At 34.5% G+C, this 24163-nt stretch overlaps 1 protein-coding gene across 4 annotated transcripts in view; it reads right to left on the reverse strand.

Annotated features, from left to right (window-relative positions):
- Positions 1–24163, reverse strand: part of LOC134529353 (single-stranded DNA-binding protein 3) — a 309711-nt gene that overhangs the window by 159770 nt on the left and 125778 nt on the right. For 3 of the 4 annotated variants that reach the window (XM_063363329.1, XM_063363331.1, XM_063363333.1), the window contains exons 11-13: positions 10259–10482; positions 9220–9258; positions 4104–4164 (exon numbers count right to left, since the gene is read on the reverse strand). In XM_063363329.1, coding sequence (XP_063219399.1) covers positions 4104–4164; positions 9220–9258; positions 10259–10482 — 324 coding nt within the window. The remainder of the gene's footprint in view (positions 1–4103; positions 4165–9219; positions 9259–10258; positions 10483–24163) is intronic. The other variant, XM_063363330.1, reaches the window with a different exon arrangement.

A 24163-nucleotide genomic window follows, 5' to 3' on the forward strand; every position in this document is an offset into this window, starting at 1 on the left:
AACACTCAAGATGTTGAGCAATCGCCGCTTGCATCACTGTTATAAACAGTTTTGTTAGTTATGCTTATTGTTACGCTAACATAGAATTAGGTAACATAGTGTTTGTTTTATGTTTTTCACGTAAGTTAATTGCAGTTGCTCGAAATATTCAAAGTGTTTACTGTTTTCGCGAACACATTTAAAAAAAAAAAAAGTAAAGGATATAATTGAGACCTTTGTTTCTTGTTTGTAAATTTTATTTAATCCAGAATTCTAACTTCACCATACTAATAATAGTTGCAGAACTGTATAAATGTGATCACTTGAATGGCAGTGGCCAGTGTGGGCTAGGCGCCGGCCTGCGGTGCATGAGGACCCGGGCTCGGATCCCGGCTCGGGCAGAGCTGTTGTGGTGTTTGTTCTTCACGCCATACTGCGGAAGGCAATAGCAAAACCATCGCAGAAACATGTCACGTAGAGAACCTTGGAGGGCAGTGGTTCTCTCCCAGACGCCTCTCGGGTCGATACCTGCCTTCGTGGCGGATCACGCTTTCAATAAGTAATAGTATGGCAATATCATTTACCGAAGGGAGAGGGGTCAAGGCCATAATCGGGAGTTAGTTTTAACTGGTGCAAAGTATTCAAATAATACCTAACTGAACACTTTGAAAAAAAAAATATGTACTGTCCTACCATACACAAATTTATGTAAACATTTTGCAAACTGATGTATCCTTTGACTACAAAAGCTTATTTTACTTATTTTTTTGCTTATTTGAGCACCTAAAACTTGCAAAATACGAAGAAACTGCGATAAGTTACTGACTGTTTAAAAAATGTTGAGTGCAATATTATACTGTCACAGCCGCGACGAGCTGCAGTTGTGCGTGTTTGTGTCATTTCGGCCCGCCTGTTCCTTCCCCTCGCCAAAGTCATTTTCTCCTGCGACATCCTACACTTTGGCGGTGCGCACTATCTAATGCCTGCCTCGCGTGATATCTCACCCTTTGTTATACATAAGTATGATATAAACATAATTCTATATTGTTTGGTTTGAAATTTATGTAACACTTCCGTGCTTCACCACATGTAGCACATACATGGCATTTCAATTTCTCCCCTCACGATAACAGCAACAGTCAATCTTTTTATAATTGAGTGTGTGTGTGTATATATATACACACATAGTAATTTATTGATTGGAAGTCGGAAGGGACCAGGAGCTATATTTAAGATGTGTGATGAATGGGGCAAACATGGAATACTTGAACGAAAGGGAGAAAAAAATTGTGGTCCTTGCAAAAACCAGCCGACCAACAACTTTGTTAGGACAATTGGAAAAAAAAATTGTTTACCCGACCCGGAATCAAACCCGTATCACCTTCACAGCTATTATAGTAGTAGCTACTGTTTTAAATGATTCACGATTTTCGTTGAGGCAATTCTACAGGAAATGTTGTGCTTAAAATGTTTTGAAGGTTACTGTAATTGAAACTAAGGTAATGTTTCCATGACTTAAAAGGAAAGTAATCACACTAATATACTACTGGCTTCAGTTTCTAACATTAGTCTTAAACTACCACTTGCTAAGCGTCCAATTTTCGGATGAGACATAACGTGACGTTCAGTGTCGGGGATGTAAACCTCTTTTTTTAACATGAAATCCCCACTTTTATAAATGGCTTTCTGTCAGTTTTCCTGTAGCATTTACGATATTACACACTTGATTAGTAGCAGACTGTGCATAAATTTTTTTGATCTCTGCTGATATTTGTGAAATACTTGTTATTTCAGTCGTAATAAATTACCGTGATACCTTTGACAATGACTCATTACTGTCAAGATAATGGACATTTGACCATTTTAAATATAACAGTGTTTAAAACATTTTTCATGCAGAACTTTTTCATTTTAATTTTTATACCGATAATTAATGTTACCTTAGTGAATCACTCTTTTCATATTTTCGGAATTCAAAGTTAAAAATTACGGCCTATGAAGTGAAATGCACTATCTGCCTACAATAGAAAAAGCCACCAAAGTAATTAACCTTAATTGTTATTTGTTTCTGCAACAATGAAACGTTTGTTTTTTTGTAATTTAGTTAAAAAAATTAGCTAAAAAAAAAAAACAGAAATATAGACGTGCAAAATTATAACGAATTTTTTTTTTTTAACAAAATATTTTTTTTGTTTTATTCATCAAAATTGACCATTTTTATTTACCATTTTCCATTGACCCTAACCAACAGCCTTCAAAACTCTCAATTCTTCCTTACCTGGGTGTCCTGGAGCATTATGCAACAACAAAACGGCCTTCAATGGTAGATTTTTTCCCCCCTTAAGTATTCTTTTACTTCTTGTACAAAATGGTTGGAAAACTAGTCTAAAAAAATTCTTTACCTGACCCAACTCGGCTTTCGTTTTTGTACTTTACTGGAAGAGATTCGACTTTTATGTTTTTAAATGCCCACAGGGACTTGGATTTACTCATAGCTAAGAGTTTTAACATATGGCTTACGGCGGCATTTACGCACACATTAACGTGATACACTCTTTTAGAAGTTTCTTTCCTGAAACTTGTTTTTCTTCCTTTGTTACTTTATCATTTTGGTTGGTGATTTCAAAAACTGGGCTTTCTGATTTGAAATACCTCCCTTCTTTGTTGTTTAAACCAGCATATTGAACTTCCTAAACTTAAGGTTATTCGCTCAAGCAAAGGGTTTTTTCTATTAGTCATTTTATAAAATTTATATAAATTGTTCTATTTTACCCATATTTTTTTAATATTTTGTAAATGGTAGGTCACCCAATGTCAAAAACTTTAGTAGGAGTTTCACCACAGTCATACCTTTTAACAATTAGCCATTTAACAGAAAGAGGTCATATCATTCCTAAATAAGCGCTAACAACATTTCTGAGCAACAAAATAATGTTATTAAATTGAGAGGTATATTTTGGTACTAGTACAGATTTAAAAAAGCATAAACTAAACCTTTTTTCTTATTATTATTAGCAAGATTAATTAAACTGTTAACGTAATTTCTGACACTGTTATTTACTAATGTGTGTCTACCATGATTTGCCACTAGCGCATCCTGGTAGGCAGAAGGTAAACTAGCCACGAAAGCTTTTGGCTTCTCACCGGAGCTGCTTCTGACATATGGGATTGGGTAACAAAAACCCCTTTAACTATATCAAATGGGTGAAAGTAAATACGCAATAAAGGAAAAATTAGCTATTAATGTAAGACCAAATTTTGTTTGCTGATTCTTCACATTATTAATTTGCAGCATCTTATTTAAGCGAACAGGTGGAGTTGCCACTGTGCGCGTACGGAAATAAATATTAAAGTCAACTGTAGGGGGATGGGAGGGTGCTACTTCGAATCTATGACTTCATATTATGCCATACTTTATTGGCGACGTTATTTTAAAACCACACAAATCGAACAGCATTATTTTGAGGGGCGGTTGTATAGTTGAATGTCGCAATTATGAAAACCGATTAATCTTACCTAAAACTGGTTAGTGCTTTTGTGGTAATATTCCACATTTGTCTTACAATGTGATTTTCCATACTTATGGCATTATGTGAAAATTTAAAATATTCACCATTTGTCAAAACAGGTGTTTCTGTATGGTATGTAATTTTTTTTATATTTTGCTCCTTACGTACTACTGGTCAATGGTCATTTATAAAAATGATATTATAAAATGTAGTAAAATTAGTGAAAACATGTTCATTTAACTAAGAAATCAAAAGAATTTGCTGCAATTATGCAATAATGCTATCAGAAGACTACCAAATCAAAACTACTGCCAAATAATTTAAGTTCATATAGTGTTCATGATTTTAAATTCCAACAAGTGTTTGGTAAATCAATAAACATAATAGGTAAACACGTTTTGCACATCAAACTCTTTAGATATCATTAGTAACACTGCAAATAAATATTCACAGTGTACTGAAATAGCCAAATAAACAGAAAAAACTTAAAAATGCATCATCATACTTAAGAGGTAAAAAAAAATTTTATATGATAATGACCTTGAATCATAGTTGAAAATAATGCCAAAATTTTATTTTAATATGAGCTCGTTAACAGGCAAGACAGACATTTACCTTGTGGACTGGGCATGATGGGTGTTCCTGGGCCTGGTGGACCTGTGGATCCTGGTGGACCCTACAACGAAAATAAACACATCTCCCATGTAACAACTGTTTCATTTAAACAAGAACCACACATTCTCAAACTTCAATTACAATATTTTAAACAGATGCACCGATTAAAGGGTCAACACCTCGTTATAAGCTCATGTCTAATTCAACCAGCTGTGGACAGCTGTATACACCAGCCCCTCGAAGTAACGCTCTAATTTGTTCCAGGAAAATAGAGCGCTAATCAAATATGTTTTTGCCATAAGAGTGCATGTTATTCATAACAATTGGTTCTCCAGCCACTGAAATCCGTTTACTATTCCTTATATGATATTTATTTCGTTAAAATGTACGTATTTACATACTGTTAACAAATCTAAATACAATTTAAGAAAAATATAAATGTATAAATTGCATTTAAAGTTACGTAACACAGGATAAAGTATGAAGTACTTATTAGGTTTAGTAATTAGTTTATATTGAAATCGATTCTAAAAAAAGAGTAACTTCGTGTACGCAAGACTAGGAGTCAGTGCAGCCTGTCATGCAAGATGTGAACTAGCATCGAAAGCTTCCGGTATTTCCCACTAGAGCTGCTACTGAGTTGCAAGACGGCGTAGTATGTATAAACATTAACTAAACACACACGTAGGCGTCGGAAAATGTATTTACGAAATATTATTTACTGTGCAATTTTAATTAGGCTTTAAAAATATGTGATGGAAGCAAATAACTATTACATAAAAAGGTAATATCTTTTTTTTATTCGTCGTAATGTTAAGTGTTACACAAGTGCTGTCTTATTTTTAATTTGATGCGTTTTGTTTGTTACATTGTGCACGTATGAAAATAAAATTAAGTATGTGGACGAAAAAGAGCGTTACTTCGAATGTATGACCGTGCTACTTCAAATCATGCCCTAATTAATTGGCGTCGTTACTTCAAAACAGCGTTACCTCGAGGGGCTGGTGTACTTGTTATCTTGTCTGCACTTAAAACAGTCCAAGTGTTAAAATATTGCAGACATATTATTTAAAATTGTTAATTTTTTAAAGCCATTTAAAACATGTACCATGTACCACTTTATTGTGCGGACAGCCAGTATCACAAATTTCCAACCAACAAAAACAGTACTACAGAATTATGAGATGAACTGAAAGATGCCTTATTGATTTCAAAGAGTGTTTATGCCATAATTTATTTTCACTTGTATTGAAAAATTACATTTGTTAAATTAGAGTTCACAGGAAAAACTGCTTGTCGCCACCAGTAATTATTTACATTGGGGTTTCTTTTAAGCTTTATAAGACAAATTTAATAAAATAAAAAAAGAATTTATGGCATGAAAAGTGTTGAAACTATGATGGTTCATATTGGTTACTATTCCTCTCCCAATTTATAGTGATAGAAAATCTATAGGTACTATGATACATTTTTATGTCATTACATTTTGAAATGTTGGTAACATTAACAGAATGTGTTTTATTTTCCAGCAGGATGTTTTCTCAAAATAACAGATTGCAAAGTGACAGAAATAAAAAAATTTACCCAGAACTGAAAAGTTGTATTTGGGTCTGGTATTTTAATGAAACAAAAATTGACAGAAAAATCAGGAAAAATTTTAGTACTCTTTACAATACTTATGGGTACACGCTTATCTGTTCGTCACACTCATCTGAATGGGCAAGAGAGGGAGGGATGGTCTATATCTGTTTACTGGAGCTGGGAATAAAAGATAATAAGCACTATTTATTCACTCTACTTTTATGTTTTCTTCATAACTGTTTAGCAATGTAACGCAGAGTGAAATATTTCTAAAAAAAAAAAAAAAAAAAAGAACACATGAAAGGTAAGACTCAGCCATACATAATGGTAAAGTACTGTATTATCAAGTCAAAAGACAGAAGTTTGAAAATACTAATACAAGAATTGTTGGTCTAGGTAAAATGATGCAGGGCTGCAAAATTGGTAACAAATACCCGCAGTTCATGTGAAGTACAGAATTGTAAAAGTGTTGTGTGATGTTAATTAGCAATTTCCTTGGCACACTTTTACAATTTTTTTTATCTATGTTTTTGTTGACCATCAAAAGGCTCATCATTAGTTCTTTTCAATTTATGTACCCCATGGAGTCTTTATAATTTAATCAGACCACTGTGGACAGACGCATCACGCCAATCCACGCCGCATTATCACACACGACCTCAAGCACCTGGCGCAGGCACATCATCTTTTGTTACATCCGGATTCCCGTTCCGGACCACCAAAATTAAAGGTCTTGAGGCCTCGAGGCTTCTGTTGCTGGAGCTCCGTACGCCATCTAGTGGCAAGGGCTAGGAACTGAGTTTAACTACGCATTGTTCCCGTACGAAGCAGGCAGTTGTTCTCGGGCCTGTCTCCTCTACACTTCGTATGTGCACGAGTTGATGTAAGACAAGGTTCCACCAAAAGTGGAGGAAAAACTGAAAACTCTCCCAATATAATCGGTCATGCCAGTTAAGTGTGGCTGTGACCCTCAATGCATTGTTATTGCACAACAAGAGATACGCCAATATGTCGGAGGCAGGAATGGGTACAGGCACTCCACAAGAGGTGAAGCACAGACATCGGACTCCACAGAGAAAACTGAAGTATTTGTCAATGAGGAGCCTAAGGCTAGGTCTACACCGGGCGTTATTTCTGTGATTTGTAGTAAGAGAACACGGCATCGCGACTCTGAAAGATAGCGTCGGGACCCAGTTAGCAGCACTACCAAGATGCCAGTTTACTACAAGAGAAATGACTGAAAAAGAAGAACCAATGGCCACCAAGTCTGATTGAAATGATTATATATATATATATATATATATAGATATAGAGAGAGAGAGAGAGAGAGAGAGAGAGAGAGAGAGAGAGAGAGAGAACGAGTTCCAGTTCTGCTGAGACAAGAAGCAGCCCTACACCCCTCTCCAATGACGAGGGGTTTCAATCACAAACAAAGCAACCAGTCGTAAGTAACAGTTCATGAGTAATGTGGATTTTCAAGCTGAGGGAAGAGAGCAATTACCACCACGCCTGGTAACCAGGCCAAATGAATACTTGCTGGAGCGAGTGCTAAGGGAAGGACTGGACTCGGCAGTAGCGGAGGTAGCCTTCTGAGTGAGAAACGAGTGTCAGGGCAGGACAATCAGTGATTGAGAGTGATCAGTCATCCATGAGAGCCAAGGAAAACTATTACTTGCTGGGGCATGTATGGATGCAAAAATCCTGCCAGAAGAGCGTACATATGGTAGTGGCAAACTTAAGCGAGAACTCGAAACTTTACTCTAGAATTCAAAATTAATATTTATTGTAATGTTAATAGAAGCCTATTTGTCCTGTAATACAGTAGAACCTCATTTTTACGTACCCCGGATTTATAAATTCCTGTATTTAACCTTTTTTTTTTTAAATTTTCCTAATAGTATTAATGTGTTACTTTCCCACAATTTAAGTTGCAACAGTACTGATTTCATAAAACACGTTTACAAAAAATTTATACAGATCACCCAAACTTGAAAGTGAATATTGTGAAGTTTATTATTATAAGTTACTTCATGTGGCCATGACAGTTTCAAATGCCATTAGAAACAAAAAGCTTCATTTCCAATTTTTTTTTGACACGCACATAAAATAAGTTGAATCAGGATGGCATATTTCAGTTTTGATCTCTTTTTCCTTTAAACTTTAATGTTTTATGCTTGAAATTAGTCATATATATGGTTGTTACATACAAACAGTAGATTTTTAGACCATTAAAAAATACGTTAGTTAATAAATCAATGTAACAAATTCCTGTAAATACTGTTTCTTGGTGCATATTCGTCGATGCTTGTATTACTCAAATAGAAATATTTTGGAAAGGCATTGATGCCGTAGATTTCCAAACATTGTAACAGACATGTTTGTAACTTTCTGTTCCTTAACATAAATATTTGTTCAAAAGTCATGTTTGTTTAATAGAATAGTTTCAGACAAAAATCTGAATTTAATTAATTGTTACAATGCGATTGTACACCAAGTCCTAAAAATAAAAAGTAACAAAATTACACAATAAGAAAGGGAACATTTTGAGATGATTTATTATCCCCATCTCTTGCCCAAGAACTGAAAATTTTATGTTCAACTTTGAATACAATTGAGAACAACTAAGACTATATGGATTTATTTTAACTATGAGATAATGAAGTTGTAGTTATAGTATAAAAATGTAACCACCTATGACATTTTATTTGGTGTGGTGTATATTTGCTTTTTATTGTTGCGAACATGGAGAGATAATAAATTTTTTTTTTTAATATTTTCTATTTTATGTTTCCCCTTTTTACACAATTCTGTACTGGTCCCTTGAAATATGTTAAAACAATGATCTACTGTAATAGTGAAGTCTTAAGCTTGAGTCTTGATTGTTTTGGTGATGTCTAGAGGTTAATACACACCTCCTAGAGATGTCTTACTTTATTATTTTGTTTCCATCTATAGGTAAGGGTCATGTAACTTTTCAGGCGTGTTTCCTACTGAATTCTTACCCCTATATATTTTTCACATTTTAGGAATATGTTGCTTCGGGGCATTTTGCATGTGACCTTTTCACTGAGAATTATGTAGTGTAAATTTGTACATTATTCAAAAGCCTATTTAATCTGTTGGTAAACTTATATTAATATTACATGGTTTGGAATATTTTTAATATTTCTTTGACCTTGCTATACTCTGTGGAGGTGGTTGTTGAATTGTCAAGCTGTAATTAATTACAATTAATTCTCATATTTATTTTTTTAGGTTTGTGTTCCATTAAATGCACATAAAACAACATTGTTTATGATTGCTCATATTTTAATCCCCTTAATTTGTGTGATTTTAAGTCTATTGTGGTCCAAAATTTTTAAAAGTAAAAGCATATTTTCTTGAAATGCATTATTTCTTATTAGGATTGTTAAATATTACTGTTACTTTTAATATTTAACAAAGTACAGTTAACTTTTTAACACCTTTACATGAAAACTACCAAAGATATGCACAATCACAAAAAAAAAAAAAAAAAACAAGTATGAGTACTTACACCATAGTTCCCAGGAGATGAAGATGAATAGTTCATGGGCTGTAAAAATAAAAATGAATTAATATGATACAAATTCATTCATGAGAGTTTTAAAACAACTATCAGTGTTTGCAAAACATAAGCAATTGGTAATGAAGTGACATCACTAGAAATGGGTTGATTCCACATGTTTTCTATTCAAATTCCACAATTTTCCTTGATTCCAGGTTCAATTCAGATTCTAATTCCCAATTTTACAAATCCGTGATTGAGTTCTTGCGAAATTCCTTTCTTCTGCCAAACTCTATAAAAGTCCTGTTTCTTGTATTTCATTTAATTTACGTCTGTGAATGTTTACAATGATATTATAACACCAAATGTACATGAGATATTTTCTGTTTATCATGATTCAAATTCATAATATATTTAATAATGCAAGCTATCGGGGTCACGGCAAATGAAACAACACAAAAGTAAAAACAGTGCATTATACAAACATTTGTGTACATATGGATAACAACATCTTATGCACAAACAATAAATTTTTAGGCATTTAATTTAAGGACTATGTATGCGAAAATCCAATTTTACACCAACTTTTTTTAAGCAAAAATATTTAGGTAAAAGTATTGAAAATATAATGAGAAATTAACTTTAGTATACAAAAGACTAGAAAACATAAAACTTAAAATGTTTATAAACACGGGTGGCCAGACTGCTTTAAATTATTTACTTCAACATGGCATCATGTTTGCTTGTCAACATTAGAAATTCAAGATCATACCTTCAAATAATGTACGTCTTTTGTATCTTAGTGCTAGTTGAGTTGTGCAAACATTGTCAGCTTACTTGCGAGAAAGTAGTGCAATTATGGCTAGACTCAATTTGTGTGAGACTATTTTAAATCCCAATTATCAACAGTTTTTACAACCAACCATTCTAAATAGGGTACAATTATTTATACAGTATGATTTTTTACATATTGAGAATCGACGGCTCCGATTTCAGGTAAAATCGGTGGAATCGAAGCACCAAAGAAACACAGTTAAAGGTCACTCACTGTAGAAGTGTTGGGTTGCCACTGAGGCCGGCCTCCCGGTCCTGCCATAGACATGGGTGGCATGCCCGGGCCACCCGGTCCTCCGGGGCCACCTGGACCACCTGGGCCCAATGAACTGTTGGGTGGAGGGCCTCTCATACTAGGTCCATATGAACCAGGACCCATTGGACCCATCGCTGGTCCCCGTGGCGGGTTCATGCGTGGATTCATCATTCCTGGAGGACCTGCCACCATTTCAGAACTTATTTCTAACTACCACCACAGGAAACATGGGAAGGCCTAACTAACACATGCAAGGTGTAAATGAATCATATTTTCTGAGTCTTATATACGACCAAGATGAGAGGGCTGAATTCAGAGGAGTGAAAAGGTCAGTCAGTAGTTGTCAAAGATATCTATGTATAGGTTTTCTAGAACAGAAGTTTCAAGTGTGCTGAAGCACCAATGTGCTGGTAAATCATATTAATGCAAATATAATTTTTCATTTAGTTAAATTTTAAAAATTATCACTTTTTTAAGATATTTAAAGAAAATTGAAGAATTTAAAATTTTACGTAAAAAAAATTAAAACATAATAGTTTAGTCAAATTACACAAGACATCTAGGTGCATTGAGCTAGTCTTACATGAAATCATGACCAACTTCTAACATGAAAAGCAAATTTAATTATGTCGTACTATAAATAGTATGCATAATGAATTGTAACATTGCAACTGTATTTTCAATTTCTAAATAAAAACAAGTTGTGCTAGTGATTTTGTTGTAGTTTATTTAAATAAAATGGAGTAAAATATTAACACAGCAATGAATTTGCACTACTGTATCTTGAATTAGTGCATGCTTTGGGCGAAATTGTTTAGAATGACCCAGTTGTACCCAGTAAAAATGAGCAGGCTTTGTTAGTAAAAAAAGTTTGTATTTATTATGCAAAGACTTGTTTGGAAAGTTATTACAGTCTTTTAATATGTACTTGTATATTAAATATTTATTCTGTATTGTTTAAACCATACTGTTCATTATAACTACAAGGCATAGTTATCAGAACAAAAAAAAACAACAAAATATTTAATGGGCTCCAACTTGACGTCTGAAGAAATAAAAACTTTCTTTAGAAATAAGTACTCCGCTAATATTTGGTAGAAAATGCACACATACACAATTTTTATTGTAATGTTAAACATTATAAAAAAAATCTTTGAAGCAACAGTTCCGATTAGATCAGCCATCATGCAGCGCTCTCCTCATGTAGAAAGTTTAAACTGTCTCTTTGAGCAGTTACAAAAATTATTTTGGTTACATCATCCACAATGAGAATTTAAAGGTGAGAACTCTTAATATTTGATTTTAAAAGCATAGTAAAAATTAGATATAAATATTGTGACAGCCATATTGAATGTGCCTAACCAGAAAGACTAGTGATGGGTCAGTTCCACATATCTCTGATACCAATCCCAGAAATTTCCTTGATTCCAGTTACAATTTCTCTTCCTTTTGTGCCGGAAATTAGGCATTTCGACACCTTTTTAAATTTTTACTATAATTTTAAATTAATTTTGGAAATTTTATTTTTTCTAATTTTATTTGGTTACAAGGGGGCAATTTACTTTTTGTTAGGCTGGTGTACGCCTTGTGTTTAAACTTTGTGCCAGTAGTCTGAAGCACCTTTCCCAGAGACGTATCTGATATTTTGCAGATCTAATACTTGGCTGGCAACCAGCTTAAAATTTCTCTCGCCTGCAGTCACGTCCCGAGTTTGTAATATTATTTCTCTTCATGACCAAAACTGCATAGAGCAGCTTCTGGGCTGCAAGCGACTACTTCTCAGAGACCTGCTGAGAGTAGTAAGTCTTGTCACGAACGGGTATCCCATGGACGGTTGTTCCCAGCTTCGTTGCGCCTTTTGTTTCCCCCACCCTTCCCCCTTAGTTCTGAGAAATCCAGGAGCAGTGACCTGACATGAACTTAGCCAAGACGATGGCCTATTTCAAGGACCTTCTCCCTGGTCCTAAAGAGACCTCCGCGACACCTAGCGGCAGAAAAAAGCAACTTCACCCATGGTGGCCAGCGAGCTGAGACTACGCTCCTGACACCTGGCGACGAGTCAGTTCACCGCCTCCGTTAGTTCCCCTTTACGCCGCCAGAGCGCAGCGCCGCTACGCCTTATGGCCCTATGCTTCTTCCTCGCGACCTGTAGAAGTCGATTGTTTGTTGCTTCCTGTACCTGCCGGTAGAGACCACAGCAGTCGCTCTTTGGCGCGAACTACTGAAGTCATGCGTACAACCACTCGGGCACCTTCGGAAATTTTCGGCCTAGAACCGAACCTTCCCCCTCCTTTGACCTAGGGCCTCACCGCCAGATTTAATTAGGAGCTTTGTCCGCCATTGCGGCACTCAAGTCATCTGACCTCGGCTACTGACCACGTCTTCTCGGCGTCCTCTGCGCTAGGAGGCTTTTCGCGGGAATTGCGAATTCGTGTGCAGAAGAGATGTAGTCAGTTGCTCTAAGGGATGTGATCCCATTTGTTCAGTATTCGGTCAGTAGTAGTAATTAGTTCAAGTCATGTCTCCAATTTTAAAGTTTTAGTTTTTTTATTTATTTATTTTTTTCTAAATTTTTGGTTTTGTTCGCGCATTCGCGACTTCTCGGTCCGCGGCATCCTGATGTCGGCGCGAGACACCTAGTGAGCTCCGAACTCTACACCCTGTTTGGTGAGTAATCAGGCCTTTTCCCCCACATTCCCGTTTGTTGGCCTTTTGCGCCGACGGTGTATGACTGTCTGGAAGCAGGTCTAATTCGTTTTGAATTTGACTTGGGTTTCAGACAGGGTCGAAGTGCTGGAGAGACAAATTGCTCCCAGCTCGTGGTCCTGCACCTCCACTGCGGGTCACGTTAGAAGAGATGTTTCCGCGACCCGACGTTATCTTTTGAAGACCCGGGTGGTAATGTAAAATCAACACCCCCCCCCCCCCCCCTTTTCTAGCTACGAACTACATTAATCGAATGAATAGCCTACCAGCGAACAGTGCTTTCCTCAAGAACAAGTAGGATGAATAAAACTAATTATCGATGTAATCATTGGACGAATCAAATTTTGGTGTAATACTTATAAATTTTTGTTTATGTAATTGTTTGTTGTTAAAGTTGAAAATGTGTTGTTATAATAATATTGGGCTGGCCCATTCTCAAAAAACGTAAATATATTGTTAATATCATTAAATGGGAAACTTACAAATGCCAAATCAAATGGAACACAGAATTTATTATTTACATTTTTAAATAAAACAGGGAACCTATAGACAAAGCTACTTGTGTAGTGTTAATTTATTTATGATATACCTTCTTCCCTTAAACGATCCACCAGCTCCCAAGTTGCTTGTGTCAGGGAGTTCCAAATTGTCTTGTTCTCCACCTCGTGCCACCTCTGGTCAATAACTTTATTTTTCTTATTATTCTTACCCAGCAAGTTTCCAAGGCTCTTTTTGATTAATTTAAAATAATTTAATTTTGAGGCACGAGGGGCGTTACACTTTCTTTCTTAAATAAATTTTACAAATTCAAGTATAAGGCAAACTTAAAAAATTAAAACTTAAGAAACCTTAATATATTATCTGATGTAACATGTAACATTAGATAATAAAATTATTTTCTATTACAAGCAATTTTTGTTGGGACAATTTACCATAGTTAACTATTTATTTTTGGGTTTTATTTATATTATGTACTATACATAAAAATTAACTTACTTTCTATAGAAGTTTTTCCTAACAAGGGGAGGGTCCGAGATAGGGCTCACAGATTTAGCTGGAACTGTGTTGAGTAAAAGCAGGTAGGTGCCCCTTTCAACATCCTAAAATATCTTGCCTAAGGAGCAAAAAAAAAGGTCTTTAAAGAATTTGAAGTAGAGTTTGAGGGATATTTTTTTTCCCCATAAATTTTCCTGTCAGTGGCGTGGTACAGTGGTCAAGTGCATTGTCTGGCAATATGCCAGCTTGGGTTCGATACCAACTGCTACCTTTTTCCCCTTAATTTCCTTGATTTTATTTATTTATTGCAATATTAAAATATTAATTACAAAATTTAAATATATTTCAATATGTTTAAGTATAAAGAAGGTAAAATTGATATTTTATTACATATCAGCTCCAGAATAAAAATATAGAGGATTCAGTCAATCAACATTGTTTTGTTTTTTGATAAAAAAAAAGTGATGTGTGGGACAATGAGAAATTTTGTATATTTATGCATATACTAATAAAATAAGTACAACATTCATAAAAATTAAAATAACAAAATCTTAATTTTTTCACAACAAATTGTTTTCAAAAATAAAACCAAAAAATCTTGGTCTAAAGCATTTTATAACACACATTACAAATAGTTAAAGCAGTTTATCAATGCTACTGTGCTTGAAACGTATATATTATTAGATATGTTTTAAATTTTCATGATGCAAAAGATGAACTCAACTTCTTTTAATGAGCGATGCTAATATCCTGTTCATGTCAATATTTCTGCTGTTATGAATACATTTGCTTCCACCTGTTGGAACATATCGGCAGGTGCTTGTTATCCTCTGAATAAGTTTTTTAAATATAAAAATTACTGTATTTACCCGAATATAAGACAGCATTTTTTACCATAATTTATAATTCAAAACAAAGGGGTCGCCTTATATTCAGATACATTGATTTTTTGGTAAACATACTTATTTTAAGTCAATGTTTTCAGGTTGTGCAGTAGTTACTGGCTGCACATGTTACGACCGATGTTTTTGGAATGTTCTATAGCACAAGATGGCGCCAATTTTATAGATTATTTTCTTGTACAAAAACATTAATGTTAGGTTATACAGTACTTCTTTGCTGTGATTATTTAAGTTAGACGAACGGTATGTTATTTACATTTTAAATGCTGATGAAACGCCTGTATATTTTGATATGCCTTCAAATTATTCAGTGGATGCTGTTGGAACTAAAAAAGTTAATGTGAAGACAAGTGGCAATGAGAAAATGAGGATAACAGTGATGCTTACAGTGTTAGCTGATGGTAGAAAATTGTTCCCTTTTGTCATTCTTAACCGTAAAACTATGCCAAAAGAAAAATTGCCTTCTGGGTAATAGTGAGATGTCAAGAAAAAGGTTGGATGACAAGTGAGTTGATGCAAGACTGGTTAAAGGCAGTTTGGGATAGAAGGCCTAGGGCACTTTTAAAGAAGAAAGATGTTAGTGTTGATGCATTCAAAGGACATTTAACGCCAGAGGTGAAATCATGTATTAAAGGTATGAACACCGACCTTGTTATTATTCCTGGAGGCATGACTTCAAAGCTGCAGGTATTAGATGTGTGTGTCAACAAACCATTTAAAGACAGTCTATAAGTGCTGTACTCAGAATGGCTTTTGGCAGGCAACCATGCTCTAACACCAACAGGCAAAATCAGAAAACCAAGTATAGCAGTCTTGTGTCAGTGGATTAAGGCTGCATGGGACACAATCTCATCGGAAGTGATCATCAAAAGCTTCAAGAAATGTTGCATTTCTAATGCATTGGATGGCAGTGAAGATAGTGTCATGTGGGAAGAAGATGCAATTGAAACTGAAGTCGACAGCAGTGAAGATGACAACAATGAAGATGATGCATCAGCATAATGAAACTCTATAACAGTTTCCAATAGTTACAGTAGCAGCCATTTAGGTATTTATTTCTGTTTGTACATAAACTGTTAACAGTATTTCAAAAGCGGTGGTTGGAATCCTTTGTAACATTCATATTTTCAATTTTATATCTAATTTGTTGGCATGTGTTTAATACAATAAATTTTTTTTTTCCTGAAAACATGAGGCTGTAGTTTGGGGGTCGTCTTATATTCGAGGTCGTCTTATATTCGGGTAAATACGGTACTAATGTTTTATTAAAATTAATTAACTTTTTTTGATTTTGAAATTTTTTAATTTGGGCACTAGATAAACTACAATAATTGTTAATAAATTTACATAAACATCTTTAGCAGTATTATTCTTAGATTAAATAAAAATACTTAAAATGTATATTCATATTGAAAATTTTTTTATATTTTTTTTACACATTTCATACCCTTTTATTTATTTATTTACGGAACGAAAAATTTTTGCTTGTACTACAAAAAATGTTTTCATTACTTATTTCTATTTGCTTTTTGAAAGCCTTTTATTATAATTTAGTCAAAATAAATATTTTTATCTCAATTATAAACTTTTTTGCGTGTGAAATTTCTCGAAGAACGAGGTCAGGCAAAGAGCTACCTCACAATATTCGCAACAGCACCTCATCTCACGGTGAATTTTGTGCTTGGTGCAAACTACACAATTTTGAGTGGGAAACTTTTTCGCACCCTGTGATTCAATAGCTGAAAGAAAATGTCCTTGTGTAGAGGAATTTCTTCTTCCGACTGTGTTCCTCCACCCGACTTTTATTATCTTTTGCAAACTTCTCTGAAATTTCTCTTTGAACACAAATTTTGCATGTTTCTGATCTACAAAAATATTTGTCATTCAGCAACAGTTGATGTTAAAAAGCTCAAATTTGTCCCATTTTAAAGCTTTTTTAATGGGCTTTCATATGACATACAAATTTAAAGGGGTTGCTTCATTTAAAAAAATATATATGATTGAAAAAACAAAATTTGGTTTACTCAAAAAGTGATGATTTAAATTTTTTTTTTAAAAATTCCCAAAAATTATTTGTACTATTCTTATATTATGTGTTAAAAATCATTTTTGGAACATAATGGGTTCATGATATTTGAGACATAAACCCATACCTGCCAACCTTACAGAAAAGCAATTAGTACAATTTACAAAAGAAAATAGTACAATTATAGTACAATCATTGAAAGGCAATTTTTATACGTAATACAGGCGCGGCAAAAATTATTTTGTTTTGCACATATAATGTTCACGAAAAAAAACTGTAAAAAACAATATGGTAATAATTTGGTTTTGGAAACATACCTTTTTTTTAATGATTCTAAGTGCATGTCACTGGATACATATCATGGTGCTTGAATACGTTATTTATTTTTTCTGCAGCAGGGATACATGTGTGGCAGATTTAGCTTTCTTGAGAAAAGTTTCATCGAAGTCTTGTTCATAACAAATGCTGTTAGTACGTTTTGCCAACAATATATTGTTTAAAACTTTGTCTGACATTGAAGCTCTGAAAGTGGTCCTATTTTTTTTAATGTTGCTAAAAACCCTCTCACACTCAGCATTGCTATGAGGAATAACCAACACTGATAGCATTGCATGAGCAACTCTGTCATACTTCAGACCACCAACACCACTACCTATTTTCCCTATGTAAGACCACAACTTGTCTATTCTCTCCACTGAATCCAGTGGGATGTCACTGTCCACCTGCAAAGAACAAAACTGTTGTTGAAGAATGTCTAGTGCCTCTTCACGTGTCTCCCCATCCTTGACAAATAGGACAGCAGGAAACATGTCCACAAAATACTTCACTGAAGAAAATGATGAGCTCTCAATATTTTTCACATTAACCACTTCAGCATGCTTTAAAATTTCATTTTTCAAGGGAAATTTCAAAATAATGTAATCACATGAGAGTTTAAAGAAATTCCTAACTGATGCGTAAAACTTAGATTTGTCAGACTGTGCCAATGTAGCCACTACTTTTGATGCATTGCAACCCACAACTAGGTCTTCATCGGACTTCTGGTTTGTAGCACTATTGTACAGAACATCAAGTACGGTACTGGTGTTGTCTTGATGACATGAGGTTTTACAAATTTCACAAGCAATTCTTTTAACACGTCTGTCAACAATCCCCTAAGAAGATGTATGTGAGGTGTTTGAGATTGCAGGATAACATTTGTCTTATCAAAAACAGGAATAACATGCCACAAAAAATAACAAACTGCTTTATTTAGGTCATCAGTGAGAAACATGAAAACTCTCTCTTGACGTGACAAAATTGGAATGGTTTTTTGCTCTTCTGGTTCACATGACTGCTTGATCTTCTTGCCATAAAAAAGGTTATCTGAAGTTGAAGTTCTTTTTAAGGAACTTTCACCTGAACGCAAGCCTGCATTTCTGTTTTCATCTGAAGCTCTGCAAGAACTTTCTTCGACTTTACCTGGCAACTTCTTAGGGATTTTGTACAAATGTAAAGAACCTTTTGGACATTCAAGCTTACTATCTACTTCTTCTTTATAAAACCACATTAAGGGTTGCCACAAATCTATTAACCTACCGATACACTCTCCCAGGGATAGCCACCTAGTGGAGACATGTTTCAAGAATTTCTTTGATTTTTTGTCACAGAGGATTTGCAAATTCTTGAGCTGCTCTTTACGTTTAGCACTTTTATGCAAATAGTAGTAAATATCAACAAGGATTTCATCTACACAAACATGAAGCCCTGTGGAACCCTTTTCTGCTGCTAAGTGCAGTAAATGGCATGCACATCCCAAAACAATAATATTTTCATTATGTTGCTGAAGTTCTGCGGCTACACCATTTTTGTGGCCAATCATGACCGATGCATTATCGGAACCTAGGGCAATGCAATTTCTAACAGGAATGGAATGCTTTTCTAAACTGTTGAGTAACATTTTCCCGATGTTTTTCCCAGTTGCAGCACCCTCTAACGGTACAATTTCAAGCAAATCCATTTTGATTTGAGAATCTTTCTCACTAAAATAGGTCACTACAACTGGGTAAAGCTTAGAATCATCGTTGCTCCCATCTGTAGCAATTGAAAATGGAACTTTTTTCAACATACCTGCTGTAACATTTTGAGGCTCACTTGCCATTTCTGCAATTATTGCAGTGGTTTTGGTGCGTCCACAACTGTATTTCTTAGATTATTCGCTCCTGGGAAACATTTTTATCAACAAAGGTCCAGCATGATCTGCTACTGACACCGGCAGGTTATGTTCCAGACTAATGTTGGTTGAACTTCCAAGTGAAGCATTCCTTGTGTGTTTCACTGTTCCTTCGTGAACTTTCAAGTCATTTCTACCCCCGTGCGAAATATTTATTTCACACGAGCAATAAGCACAGAAAGCATAATTGACGCCAGTTTTTGAACGCCTAACCCACGGAATTTCTTAACTATAACAATTTAAAAATACTTGGTTATAAGATTTATTTTTCTGTTTACTCGCCATTTTCACCGCGAATTTCCGCGCATGCTTGAAAACAAACAATTCCCGTACGCGTATGTGTAGCTTCTCCCAGTAGCAAACACGGTAATTTTCCACTGCCAATGGCGTACAAGCAGTGTTTCCAGACGTACGAGAATTCTCGTATTTGTACGAGAATTTAGAACCTGTGTACGTTGTACGAGGTAAAGTTGGATCTCGTACGCTTTTGTACGAGAATTTCAAAGATCACTATCAATGTTGATTTTTTTTTACCCGGGTTCTGGTAAGATATATTAGTTTTATTGTATCGTTTTGTCAAAACAAGTGTATGACATTTCTTTTGTAACTGAATACCATTAAGTGAAGTTCCTGCCCGACAGCGTTGACTTTTTTTTGGCTGGCAACACAGGCGACGCCGACTAAAAGAGAGTTTTTGGTTTTTTATTAGCAGGTGCCAACCTCTATTTGTCTAGCGCAGGAAATGGCTCAGAGTCAGAATAATATTAAATGCACAAACCCTAACTCGCAATTTAGAGTATTTTTGTATGTTAAATTAACGAAAATAAAAAAAACTGAATAATTTTTACAAAAAAAATAATGCAAAAAGAGTGAATGGCAGGAATAATTGTATTGTTGTGAAAATTGTTGTTAATAATGATTAACTTATGTAATCATAGGATTGTGAAAATTGTTTAGTTTATACTTGTTAGGCTTGTAACTCAAATGTCAAGTATATAAAAATATTGTAGAAACACATTTAAACTTTTGCTTTTACAATACCATTGTGTACGAGATTGTGTGTCGTACGAGAATTTTCGCTCCTTGGTACGAGACATTGACACTTACAATCTGGCAACACTGCGTACAAGGTTACGTTCGTACAATGAGTGAATATTACGGTACGCTGTAGTGAAAATATGGCATAACTACTACAAATGGAGTATGCTAGTTCCGAAAATACAGTATTACGAGCTTTCTTTATTATCTACTAAACGTCTTCTGTTGTGTACAATCTTGATACCGCATGTCGCATGTTCGATACCGTAATTGTATGACATCAGTATAGATTTACTGTTACGAATCACCCAAATGAGACAAAAATTGGAAAAAGCTTGGAAATCGTACAATAATTTACACCAATAGTACAATCGTACATTAGGGCGCAAAATCGTACATTGTACGGGAAAATCGTATAAGTTGGCAGCTATGTAAACCTATGGTATACATTAAAAACAGGCATTAAACAATACCAATTTTTGTTCATTTATTTACTTTTGACCACTCTGTACAAATATTATTGTTTTAAGTACTCTCATACAAAGACATCTATAAAAATTTAAATTAAAACTATTACTTAGGCTGCTAACCAATTCTAACAGGCAGCATTTACATAAATAATGGTAGTAGGCTAACCTGAGACTGTGTAAAGTCTCCTTTATGGCTCACTAATTAAAACACATGATTGGCTAAGGCAGAGATTTTGGCAATAAAAGAAAGAGAAATATAATACCTGCATCATCTAAACATATTTTTAGAGCAGTTTAGTACTTGACTGCATAATTTGTGTTTTTAAACTGGAAGAAGGAAAAAGAGCACAAGAGAAGCAATCAATTAGGTATGTGAAGTCAAAAGTGACAAATGTGATACAATCTGTAGCCAGAGAGAGTAGTTCTTTAGCTAAGCTGACTGGATGCCGATAATATAAATTCATCAGCTTGAAGGGAAGTTAGACATACGGTAAATTATATTTTCCGAAAAACTCATTTTACTTTGAAAGGTATATCCGTGGTAATACAAGTTCCTCCTTATAAAAACCTCCTCCCTAGATAACAAGCCCACATACCTATGTATGTCATCACCTACACTAAAATTCTGAATGAGGCTCAGTCTGCTGCTAGCTTTTGTCCCAAGTGATCAGTTTCTTAAAGTTTAGTAAGTATATTATTTTGAAGGGTACAGTTTAATGCAAAAATGAGACTAACATTTGGCATGTTCTAAGTAAAAAGTTCCAAGGAACTTTAAAATAATTGATTGTAGGCCCTGTTACCTATGAAAGTAACTTGTGTATAGGAATTTTATTAGTATTTTACAAGACTGTTATATTCAAAACTTCTAGCCTAAAATGGAAAATGGTGATAGGAGGGCTACCCTTAATTGCTTCAACAAATTAAAAAAAGGCAAATCACTCTCATACAAAAAAAGGGCTACGAACTATAATTTTATATATATATATATATATATAAAATTGAAAACTCAAAAATTTGTTTTTTAATAAAGTGACATAAAATATGAGGCATAAATCTGTGTTATACATTAACAGTACCAATTTTAATAGTACCAATGTTTGCTGCTAATCAATTCTATCAGGTAATACTTATATCACTGATAAAAGTAGGCTAACCTGAGTTTCTGTATTGAAGTACCTTCATTGTGTGTGTGTGTGTGTGTATGTGTATGTGTGTGTGTATGTGTGTGCGCATGTGTGTGCGTGTGCGCATGTGTGTGCATGTGTGCGTGTGTGCGTGTGTATTTTTTTTTTAATGAAGCAACCTCTATGAAGTTTTATGTCCTATGAAAGCCCATTCAAAAAGCTTCATAATGGGACCAATTTGAGCTTTCTAACACTAGCAGTTACTGAATGACAAATATGTTTGAAGATCACAAATATGCACATTTTGTGTTATTTTATATATTTTGTAAATTAATTTTAAAAAACTCACTCAAAAAATCTAAACAAATTAAGTCTTCATTTACTTTATGTACATAAAGTATAAACCTAAAATCATTGAAATCTAAGAGGGTCAAGATGAATTTTATACCACTTCATGGTTTTTCTTATTGACTCAATTGTACTAATCTCCATGTCAGTTCTATCTACATATCCCATGCATGCATTGTTATCTAGAGCACATTTGGGTTTCATTATTTTCTTCCTGGTATTTCTGTCCGTCATTCCACTTTTCAACATTTCTCCTGATTGACTTAAGAGTAGCATCCACACTTCTCTCTCGTCACACCATATTAGTGCTAATAAATTACCAGATGACTGGAAAGATATTTCACCTCTTTTTAGTTTATTTTCCATTTTTGGCATGTTTTTTTTGGTTTTACGTACTGTGCTCTATCATGGAGCCACTTGTTTGTAGAGTGCTGAACTGGAGCATAAGTTGTCTAAAAACACAGTACGGCCATTATTCAGGAGTGTTTTAGGAGTATGGTCACAATGTCTCCTGATATTCCTGAATATCCATAATCAATGTCATTATCTGATCCTGTGTAAACAATGAAATCTAATACATAACCCTTTTTTAGTCACACAATACAAAAGTATGCCTAATCTGCTTCTCTTTGATGGTACATATTTCTTGAAAATTAATTGTCCTTTGAATAATAGTAAGCTTTCATCGATACACAGGTTTTTGAAAGGTGTAAATGCCTTTCGAAATGATTCACGACATATCAACAATGGCCCTAATTTTGTACAGCCTGTCACCACCATACTGGTGTGTGCAGTAAAGAATCCTTGTACCAGTATTCACTTAGTTTGAGTTTTTTCATTCTTATCAAAGCACGCAGATTGTAAGGAAACAAAACATTTCTTCCATTGCATCATATGAGAGTGTGGAACATGAAGCATATTGTTACTTGCATACTTCTAAATGTTGTTGCATTCTTCTGCTAAAAATTTCATCAAGTTTCAGTACAAACTCTAATACACTGCTGCTACCATTTACATTGTCTTTACAACCCGAAATACTGTCATCGAATGGATGAACTGTAGGACACAAATTAGTCGAGGACCAAATAAATTTATCACACCTACTGTGATAGACAGTGTTAGCAGACAGCGCAGGCAAGTTGTTATTGACACAGTCCAGAGATTCCTCAACATCCGAATCATTTCCTCAAGGTCAATTTTGGCGAGAATCATCTCAATAGCTTCACTGTCCATAAGGTATTTTTTTCTATTCATTTTTATTGCTCACTTATTTTTAGCAACGTGATACAGAATAAGCACTTCAAATTATAATTATTAGCCACCACAATACTTACTGACAAACACTGCCATAGCTTATAACGTGACTGAAACTATAAAGCAAATGATATTTCAACACAGTCAACAACTGGTGACGATTCATGTCTAGCTTCTGACCTTTTACTGTATTTCCCGCCAGAAGTGTCAAGTTAATGTAAAAAAAAAAATTTCCCTCCATTTTAAGATAATAATAAATTTTGAAAATTCAAGGAATATGTAATGTGTATAAATAAACCATTAAAAGTGATATGTTTAATTAAATATGAGCTAAATATTTTGTGTGTTTAAATTGTGTCACTATTCAGTTTTGTAAACAAAAATTGCAAAAGACATAAATAAACATAATACAACATAAAGTATAAAAAAATAAAAGAGTTTATTTGATAAAACAATTTGTTTTCATTTTACGTGCAACAGAAAAATACCGATAAGAAAGAATGTGAACGCCTAAATAAACAGGAAATAAAATGAATCGTAAAATACAAAACTTCACTTTAGCACTCTGTATTGGTTCAATCAGTATGTAGATACCAGAAAGTACTTGAAAGGAATCACACAGACTCTTTGCAGCACCAACGAGATAAGCCATCAACAGCACTGAGCGGCTAGATGAGCGAACGAGTTATCTTGTCTTTAGCACCACATGTTCACCATGCACAGGACAAGTTATCTCATCCTTAGCACTAGATGCTTGTGTAACAAAGGACGAATTATCTTGTCGATA

Source organism: Bacillus rossius, chromosome 2, assembly GCF_032445375.1.
Source record: "Bacillus rossius redtenbacheri isolate Brsri chromosome 2, Brsri_v3, whole genome shotgun sequence".
Taxonomy (NCBI): Eukaryota; Metazoa; Arthropoda; class Insecta; order Phasmatodea; family Bacillidae; genus Bacillus; species Bacillus rossius.